Consider the following 10989-nt stretch of genomic DNA (forward strand, 5'->3'; position numbering starts at 1 on the left):
TCTCCAGCGACAACCTTGCTTATTTTGGTCATTTTGAGCTTGCCTGCTTTCTTGCATGGTGCCAGACAACAATGGCTAGTCAAGAAATCTTATAATCCGTAAGAATCAAAATCCATTTAGTACACAGGGCACAATCTGTGTTGCAACAAGGAGCTACATTGCTGCTATCTCTGATTGTGATTAGGAAAAATAGGAGTGCCAGAACGAGTTCACAACCCAGATTTATACACTGGCTGGAACAAAACTCAAGTTTGTGTGTGACTTTTTTTTTTCCACTAGGGAAAACTCAGCTATAAAATGTCAATATATGTGCAATATTTAACAAATGAGTTTAATATGAGAATAGGAAGACGTAGAAGTGTAAAATGTGCATCAAATTCACATTAGAATGTATATATAAGGCAATATACATGTACAGAGAGTAAAGTGTCCAGTCATATATAATATAAAATTATTCACTTGAGCACTGTTCATATGTGGATATCATATATAAAATTAATATAATATATAAAATTGCAGTAAAATAATGACATTTTGATTTGTTTACATAGCTCTCTACCACCCTCCATGATATATTTTGGTAAAAAAAAAAAAAAAAAATATGTGACTGATTTAGTTTGTCTGCAGCTCTTAGAGATGACCTAAATGTAAACGTCAAGACAGTACTCTGGTAAGAGCTGTTTTTATGCTGAATCTAAGAGTGGTTTTGCATGAGTCTGCCAAGGTTTATGATACGATTTTAAGGTAAACACGTTTTCCAGTTTGTCAGAATATGAATCCAGTAATCAAATATCATAGCAATCCACTGATTACATTTAATGATATCTTATGTGCAAATTTGACATTTTGGACTGAGAGTGACAGGTAAGGTAATTAGATCACTGAAACTGAGAGGAGTCATCCTCTCAATTTCAAGAATGTGCTCATCAAATTTCATGACAATCCAATCAGTAGATTCTGAGATAGGAAATTTGACATTTTGACCTGCAAGTGGCACTACAGGAAATGGTGTGAAGTCACCAAAATTAACGGGGATCATTACCTGTTAATCCCATGGCAATCTGCCTAATGATTGTGACGTATGAAATTGGAGATTTTGGTGTAGGGGCAGTGCTAGAGAAGCATAAATGCGCTCATCTAATTTCATGGCAGTCCACCCACTGAGATATTGTGCACAAGCCAAAATTATGTGTGAGGGTGTTGTTAGAGGGAAAGGTCAAGAGGTCACCAAACTGATAGGGTTCATCCTCTGAGGAGCATGAATGTGCTTTCCAAATTTCACAGTAATGTGCTCAATAGATGTTGAGATATGTTGCTTTTGAGTTAAACTGAATGGACAGATGAATGAATGGACATGGCCATCCTTAGGCCCCGCCGGTCAATGGGGCAAAAATGAGTTCTTCTTTGAAATCTTTGAAAGTCTTACTGTGGCCTGTCCCTGAACACACAGTGATACAGAATGAGCATATGATGCGATCGGAATGCACCTTGAGAGAACTGGCCTAGGCTCATTTTAAGGGCCTATTGTTGGGGATCCACAACTGTCCTGGGTGATGCCTGTCCATAAATGTCCTAGTGTTGGTGGTCAACTAGATAATTCATTACAGGCATGTTTTCTACAGAAAGAAGGATACCACCTACCTGTATGGATTCCTTATTTGATTTACAAAGGTGGGACATTTTATAGGCACTCATTGCTCTGGAAGCTGTAGGTCCTTCACATTGGGCTAAAAGGCACCCAGTTTCTCACCAGAGACATGTGAGCACTGTGTGTGCTGCAATAAACCATGCAGCTGTTCACAACCTGAGACTGTACCACAAGATAAAGGTTGATAAAGTTCCACAGGATTGTCTTCTTGCCTTCATGTCACTCTGGATGAGGAGAAATGACTGTCATTCCCCATAAATGTAGTCACATCAAACTACTACTAGTTTACATATCCAGTAAGGTGCAGTTGTTGACCTGAAAAGGATCCAAGGATTCAAAACCCTCTAACTGAAAGATAAACAAGTTGTGACGAGAAGCAAATTTATGATGTGCAGCATGCATTGTAATACTTACATGTATGCAGTATTTTTCAAACAATGCACGGCCCCTTCAGTGCAGATATGTTACATTTTTGGAGAGTTCATTGATCAAGGGCTAGTCACACTGAAAATAGCTAGCACAGCAGCACAGTCAAGCAGCTCTGTCCTTCTGATCGACCAGCCGTTACAGTGTGGGCTGCTCATTCTCCCCTGAGGAAACCTGCTGTAACTGTGATGCTCCTGGCTCCATATATTACGTTTGTGTGATCCAGAATACTGATTCATCTGAAGTTCACATGGCTAAGTCATCAAATCCGTGCCTGAGAGATATTGGAAAAACTGGGAGCTGACAGGATGATTCTGTAGCCCTGGCTGTTCTGGGGCTTTTTCCCAGGTCTCGGAGATGCCAGCTAAGCTTCCCTCTGGTTTCCATCAAGAGAACAGTCAGATGATGGATGTTGTCTTCCTCCATGGGCTTCTTTCTTGTGGTTTTCATCCTGCTGAGGCTCCATACTCCTCTCCTGGTATGATAGAGGCATGACTCAAAAACTCCCATCTGTGAACATATTTGTTGTTAGTGAGTGACTGGCGTATACAGTGGGTGAGAAAGTGACATAACAGTCAGACAGAACAGATTACATTATGTTCTGTCAGAGAGCACTGATGTCTGAACTTAAAACTAAAACAAAAGTGAAACTTTTTGCTTCAAAACGACAGGTGTAATGGTATTAAACAAGAAGTACATACTTTTTACCCTACTGGAAACTACCCAACATTCAGATGGGTGCTGTGGACAGACTGTAATATTTTATGTGGTAACATAGGCAATTAGTTTCTACTGCTGGAAGAACAATGCAATACATAAGCCCTGATCTTTCCTCCTCCTCCTCGTGCCACATTAACTTTGTCAGCCTGTGTGTAACAAATCACAGCATTTGCTCATAAATATTAATTACGAATTAATTACTTACGGACCAAAAACTGACACGCGTGTGGAAGGGACAGAGAAAGGCTTTCAGAATAAAGTAAAAACAAATAAAGATAATTTTTTTTATTGTTAAAATCATTACATAGGATTTAAAATACAAGCAAACAGTACAATTATGCATATAAGGGAAAAAATGGGACCTTCAATTAACAAAGAGAAATAAAAATACTTTTCTGTGATCTATTTGGATTGAATTTGCATTGTTTGGTTAACACCGCTCATATTCTGAATAAGGCTAAAATAAACAATCCCGATTATGAGCAAATGCTATTTGACCAAGGGACCCAGTGGTACTCTCCTAGAAAGAGGTCTGTCCTCTTCCAACAGCAGTCATCCAAGTGCCTCCTACTCTCGTAATTGTGTTCATCACAGAGCGCAGAACAAAGGGCAGTATATATTTCTGGAACAATAAATAAGAAATTTGTAAATTTGGTGGCCTTTTACACATTAAAATTATACCTTTTATTGTTATAATCAAAATGTTTCAACAAAACCGATCTTTTGACTTTTCATCTTCGCCCGTGCATGGCTAAAACATGGCTCCATTGTTGACTTCCAATATTTCGAAGTCAGATTCATGCTATCTGACGATTTTGTATGCATATGGTTTATGTTATTTTTAACCGAAATGAGCAGCAAAGCATATTTTACATTCCAACCCTTGAAAACACTGCCTCAGCAATTTGCACACTTCACTGTGACTCTAAACTTGACATTCTCCTAATTTGAAATTCCTCCCTGCCTCATTTTCAGAACAGACGCTGGTATTGATTGACGTTTTTGGAGAGCAAAATTTGTTTCCTTTTAGAGAATTGTCATTTTAATCACTGAAGCCTCATAGGTATAGGTTCAAAACAAAGACAGAGGACAAAGAAGGACTTTCTCAATTGGATTTTTTGAAAGTTTTGTGCTGTAATTGTTTGCTAACTATTGGCTGTGATGTTGAGGGGCTCAAGCTGTTGATGTAATGACTATGGAAAGGACTACTGTCAGAAATAGTGTGAAGGCATATGGCTCTCTACATTTTGTTATCTATTTTAATGAATTGTGAGCAAATACAGGATTTGTGGCTTGTCTCTTTATTTAGTACAGACATTTTACATGCGGCAGAAGACAGAGGGGACACTTACACATTCAAGTAGATTAAGAATTTTATTAGTTGATTTCTTTGATTGATGAAGTTCAATTCAAATATTTATTTATCGATCCCTTTGTTTTTCTGGTGAAGACGAGTGATGCAGCTTATTACAGCCAGTGCAAACTCTGCAATCTTTTTCTTAGCCACAACGGGGCGCCACCATATCAGAATTCGGATGACACACTATTCGTCTTAAACATTCAAAGGTCAGCATACTGAAATACAGTGTGGGGATACAGTGACATTATACTGGCATTCATTTATACACAAAGATCATGGGTGAGTTACCACTTACTGTGTTGCCTGCAACCAGTCTCTCCACATACACTTAAAAGATATATTTTACTCACTCTCCAACTCTTCACTTGGGCAGTGCTTATTAATTCAACACATCTGCTCCTATATTTTCACCATACCAAACAAGCTAAGCCAAAGGTGAGGAATGAGTCAGAGTATGACTACCCACAAACGAGGCAGATGGAGGACTCCTCTTAACAGAGCACTATTATTCCACCGCAAAGATGACAGTAATGGCAGCGCCTGGTAACATCCTTCATCTGTGGCTGTTTATTATTTTTTATTGAGAAAGAGAAGAAAGAAAGTGAGAGAAAAAAGAGACAGTACACATTTAACGCTGTCAAGGATTTCTGTAAGACACATCTTGTAATATATGTGGCATTTCTGACATACACCCTCAAGCTACACCGCTCACGTTATTTCAGTCCACATATCATGTGCCCTCGTTGGAGGCAGTGAAGACATAGTAGTTCTATTCCAAGAGCATGAGTGGGAGTCCTATAATGAGGATTTCTCCACCAGTGGTTGTGGTCACATTCATTAACCTAATGCTGCCTATGGTGTGGGTGCGAGCTTGAGGTGGGAGGGGGTGAGGCTTGTAATGGCCTTGAAAAAAAAAGATAAAAGAGTAAAATGCCTCCAGAAATAATTGAGGAGCACATTAACTGTTATGTAAAATTATACACTCACTCTGACCACCCTCTAAACTCCACTGGAAGTGCTACCCGGAGGAATTGCACATCCATGTTTTACAGAATGAATGTATTAAGAAGTTATTAACAACGAATTGGCAGTGTCCTGACAAAACGTTAAATACATGCTCCATGAATCAGCCTTTCAAGGACTGCTGGTCCAATTTTTAAATTGGCTCCACTTGTTATGTATCACAATGCATGAGCAATGGGTTGACTTGGTTGCAGGTCAGGAAATTTCTACACACTGGGGGCATTGTTAGCTGTTTGGTTACAAAATACTTTGGAAATGTCAAGTTTATGAAGAACATGGTCCAACAACTGGATTACAAAATTAATTATGCCCTTATTGTTTGAGGTCCATGGCATAGTTATTCAGTAGATTTAACAATCTATTGATTTATTTACACAGTGGATGTATGACATACTGTATCTGGAATGTTTCATTTATCAACAAAAACTGAATAAATACTATATTCTTTACCTCCTCTCTGAAGTCCATCTGAAAAATCACTTTCCATAGATACACAACCACAGAAAGTCACAACTGGGTATGCTGTATTTTACACATGTTCAGTATTTCAGCCAAAAAGCTTGGGCGAAATCGGAGAGGTTATTGGATTGGACAGACATAATGGACAGCTATTCCAAGACCTATAAGTAGGCCTGATTGCTAATACCCAGAACCCTGGCCAAAAAAAGGTCACTGATGGCCCATTTAAAAAAAAAAAAAAAAAAAAAAACAGCATGTCCCACCACATACCAGTTACTGTAGCATCAAGGAGATCTTGCGGTATTCTATTAATAGAAATGCATGGATTTCAGCCTGGAACTTTGCTGCAATGCTCATTGCTGAGCCAGTGCCATTTGGGCTGCTGAAGTGCCTAGTGGAGTGTCTGGGAGTGGGTGTCGATCATATTCTCTTTGAAAAGGTTATTCTCTCAGACGCATTAAGTCAATAGCATCTGACCTCTACCAGTTAGTCCATCCCTTCCCTCTGACATATATGTGTGTGAGAGATGGTGTGTGGATTGGCTCATGGATCATTGTGCACATCAGAGGTAATGGCTGCATCTAATCAGTCTTTGGAAAGCTTTCTTGAAGTCTTCATTAAAGATGGTGTAGATGAGTGGGTTGATCAGAGAATTGAGGTAGCCCAACCACGTCAGGAAGTCGGCCATCTCCACTGAAGTGCTGCAAGCGCCGCAGGTGTTGACGATCACCTCCTTGACAAAAAACGGCAGCCAGCAGATGACAAAGGCCCCCAGTATCAACCCCAATGTGGACGCTGCCTTGCGCTCCCGTGATCCTGAGATCCGTGGTCCTTGGTACATCTGGCACCGGCGTGACTCGGTACGGTGTGACTCACGTCGTCGCGACTTGCTCTTCAGAGTCTTAACCGGGACACGCACCTTTTCACGTTCCTCAGTGGAGGGTTCAGAGACAGACTTCTCTGGGGGGCTCAGGGGCTCCGGACTCCGGGGTCCTCCATCGACATCACCGTCCCCCGCTGGATAGGTCGAGGGGATCATGCTCCCGTTGGTCATGCATGAATGGCGACTGGCCCGACTGGCCTCCCTGCGCATGTAGAGGGTCTGGGCAGCCCGATAGATTTTGTAGTAGAGGATGAGGATGAGCAGCAGGGGGATGTAAAAGGCTCCCAGAGTGGAGTAGAGGGTGAAGGCCAAGTGAGTGTGGGTGATAATGCACTGGTCTTCCTGCTCTGAATCCTCACTGTGGTACCGCCACAGCAGAGGTGGGAGTGAGATAAGGATGGACAAGAGCCACACCACTGCCACCATCACCCCAGCTCTGGCTCCAGTGCGTTTGCGGGAATACTCCACCGCATCGGTAATGGCCCTGTAGCGGTCAATGGCGATTGCAGCAAGATGGAGAATGGAACACGTGCAACAGGTGATATCCACGCTAAGCCAGATGGTGCACACCACCTGGCCCATGTCCCAGCTCTCTTTCTGGATGTAGATGATGCTGAAGGGCATGACCAGCACAGCCACCAGCAGGTCGGTCACTGCCAGTGAGCAGATGAGGTAGTTGGCCGGGTGGTGCAGCTTGCGGGTAACAACGATAGCTGTGATCACCAGGCAGTTGATGACTGTGGTCAGTATAGCCACTATAGACAGAGTCAAGGTAAGCAGGATCTTACTGGTGGGAAGTCCAGCAGCTTCCAGTGAGTCATAATCACTGCTGCTTGTGGCAAACACCCCTTCTGTGCAGTTAGGAAAGTCCATCCTGCCAGGAGAAGCGAGGGAGATGCAGATTAAATACAGGGTGAGCTCAAGAAAATTGTATTTTCAGAAATAACTTTCATCGAATTCCGCAAATACTTTAGAGTCAGTATTTGTTTTGTGCCTGTAATTTCCACCTAGTATAGTTTTAGAAATAATATTTTCCAGCCGTTTACTTTGGTAATCTAGGATGAAGGTTAAACTATTGGTGGAAAAGTCAACATTAAGATCTTCTTTGAAATCCACTTGTTGCAAGAATTGCATTAATCCTCCTATGAACCATGAATTTATATTTATATTTATGAAAGATGAACTGGTAAATTATATATGGGATTGGGAGACTGCATAGGCTATTCATGGCTGCTATTTACTTGGAAGCCTACTAGCAAACCTCCTATTACAGGGAGAATTCCAATGTGTTGTTTGATTGGTAGGCCTGCCCCTTCCTTTGTCACACACCTGTGTGATAAGCAGGGTAGTTCGCCTGGACCATTGCCTTGACTCTAATGAATATGTGATAAAATGTCTCCATGTTGCACCTTAACATAAAAGGTTTAATCTGATCCTGTTTCTCCAGAGAACTTTATGCTTACTGCCCTGCTCCTGTCATCCACTGATACACTAATTACTAAAAGAGGATGATCCGTGGAGGATTTGTTTTGTTCTGAATCCCTCAGAATCAGTATTTGTTTTGGAACTGTATTTTGCACCGACTATCGTATAAGAAATAGTATTTTCCACCATTTAATATGGTCTTAATGTAGCATGAAGTTTAAACTACTGGTGGAAAAAGTCAACAATTAGAACTGCTTGAAAATCCACTTGTTGCAACAATTGCATAAATCCACCTCCACTTCCTCTCTTTTCAAACATTCATTGCCAATGACTCGGTGTTTTCTCCACTTCATACATAAAAACAGAATGAAGGGGATGAAAGGAGACTTTCATTGAAAATGTGGATTTAACGGCAATGGGCTTAAAAGACTGTGTTCAAGGTCTCAAGGTGTACAGTCTTTACTGATTTTGCAGCAGTAGCTTACACAACAACAGTTTACTTTAATTTGGGGTAAAAAAAAAAATCTTGCAAACCCATCCTACCTGTCAAAGTCTGACCTGTCACCTCCAGCGGGTTCAGTGTGCAGCAGACAGCCGGCTCTGATCTGACCAGAGTACACTATCTGCCAGCTCTGCCATCATATCATCTCTGTTACTCATCAACACCTGAAAGAGAGAGAGAGGGGAGGGGGGGAGGGCAAGGAGGGATGGAAGGTGGAAGAGGCGGGGAAACAAAGTAGAGGCCTTCTTTATCAAAAGCAACAAAGCAAAGACGCAGACAAGGACAAGGACACATCCACAGCAGCAGAAATCACTGCAAATGCTGTGAATTATAACTTTCAAAAGCTGTGTGTGTGTGTGTGTGTGTGTGGCAGCTTCTCTGAGCTGAGATCTGCGGATTATGGTCTCAATTCAGTCCGCCTTGCTCCTTTTGAGGTGATCAATCTATGCACAACATTGCACATTACCAATATTGAGTCTACTGAATCTATTATCAATAGGGTTAGACTGGCATATCAGTTCATCAATACAACTATGAATATGATTATCCTGGCTTCCAGCGGAGAGTGAGCCATGGTCTGAATGTTATTGCACAGGCTATTCACTGAATGCTTGTCATTTTATTGGTATCAGTATCGTCCTTCAAAAACCAATATCATGCAAACCCTAATTTACTAACGTTGTGTGATTAAATCTTTCAGCACATCTGAACGCTTAACTATGACTGTCATCGCTGCTCCCCTTCACTCTCTGCATTGCTCAGATTCCCAAAGACATGAGTGGGAACAGTTGCTATAGAAACACAAGAAGTTCTTTTACTTAATGGGGTGATGGAGCAGAGGCAGCCGAACTTTGTTAAAGTGTCAGGAATCCACTGAGCCCGTTCGATTCCCAGGTGGTGCCTGAGCCTGCACTGACGGCTGGGGTGTTCAGGCCACCTGGCAGCTAATGAAATAAAAGTTGTCAACTGACTAAACCCTAAGACATGACCTTCCTCGGTCTAATTTTATCTTCTAGCAGAACTTCCAAATTTATTTATATTCACAACAAATAATGTTCTGTCAGTGTTCGATGAAAACAGTTTTAATCTAATTCTACTGAACAATTTCACACTTTTTTCGCTATACATTCCAGTTGCAGCTGTCTGTTCATTCATTTAAATCTGGCATTTTTCTTGTTTTTTATTGGTTGACAAATATGTCATGTTTTTCATGATCGCTTTGTCAACAAAAGTCAAATTTCATTTCATTTTTTGGCCTTTTTCATCCTGGAAAGTGTAACCATCCTTTGTCTGGATCTATCTACATAAACTACATCCACAAATTAGATAATGCAGTTGACCATACTATCACTTTAGGGGAAATAAATTGTTCCTGAAGGCTTCCCTTGCATGATATTATTTCCAAATAAATGCCTGGGGATTTTTGCATGATCTGTGCTCTCTTTTATAAGGGGAAAAACTGCACGATCACATTTGGATTCACCCAAGGCATAGCACATGGCCACAGCTAATGCAACAAACTCATCACATAGAAGCCCTGCCACCCCGCTGATCTCTACAATCTTCCAGCTGGCTTTTTCATAAGCCTAACATATCATTGTTAATGAGCCTCAATAATAGAAGTTCACATTTTAATGTTAGGTTAAGCATCGGCCAAAAGTGAAAAGTCTGCAGAAAATGTAAAAACCATGAGCTGGAGTGCCAAATGTTATGTGATACCAGTAATTAGTTTTTATTTTCAATTCCAAAAACCTATCAATTCATTTAGAATAAAGTAGAATGCAATCTCTTCTTCCCTCCCAAGGATAATTTGAGGCTTTAAGTAGAGTAACTTGTATGCAAATGATCCATTACGGAATTTAAGCTACATTATATTTACATTAATCTGCAATCTGCTGCTTGCATGTCCCAAACCCATTGATGTCAGTGGATGTTGAAAGAGGCAGTTCCAGCCTGTGTTTGTTTTAAAATTGATTTTCAGTGTAGGTTTGGGAAAATTACTTCATAAATTGAGGCTGCAGCCAAACACTTCAACTGAGCGGTGCCTTTGTCGAGAAGTCCATTATCCTACATTGACTGTAAAATAAGTTTAAAGCACAAATGTTTCCGTGAATATTCCAGTAAAATTGCTTTGCTACAGGCTGAAGCAATAACCAGCATCCTAAGATCTGCTCTGGTCATCAAAGCTGTGCTGCATCAAACACGCTGAATTTTGCTTTCCTCTGCATCATGCCAAATACAGTATTAAAGGCAAAAACTGCAAGAAAATATAATTGCGCTAAAATGATTATTTTATTTATGCAGCTGCATAAGTGATAATTGCTGCTGTTCTTGTGTTGTGCTCTGTGCCACGACTTTCATGTATCCTCTATTATGGATCTGAAAATAGTGTCATTATAATTTTTTTTGCCACGTGTTTGTGCACAAATGTCTTGAATATGTGTACATGTTTAGGCATGTTTGTATGAGTGTGTGCATGTCTGTGTATTTGCATGCATGTGCAGCCTCTGACAGCGTGTGTTTAGTGTGTCAGCCTTTCATTA

General features: G+C 40.8%; 1 protein-coding gene across 1 annotated transcript; it reads right to left on the reverse strand.

Moving 5' to 3' along the window:
• Nucleotides 1-6198: 6198 nt before the first annotated feature.
• htr1fa (5-hydroxytryptamine (serotonin) receptor 1Fa) lies at nt 6199-7392 on the reverse strand. The gene has a single exon (XM_030080935.1). It carries the CDS (start codon nt 7390-7392, stop codon nt 6199-6201), a length of 1194 nt encoding a protein of 397 aa, XP_029936795.1.
• Between the last annotated feature and the right edge of the window lie 3597 nt (nt 7393-10989).

This window comes from Myripristis murdjan, chromosome 21 (genome assembly GCF_902150065.1).
Source record: "Myripristis murdjan chromosome 21, fMyrMur1.1, whole genome shotgun sequence".
NCBI classification, from domain to species: domain Eukaryota; kingdom Metazoa; phylum Chordata; class Actinopteri; order Holocentriformes; family Holocentridae; genus Myripristis; species Myripristis murdjan.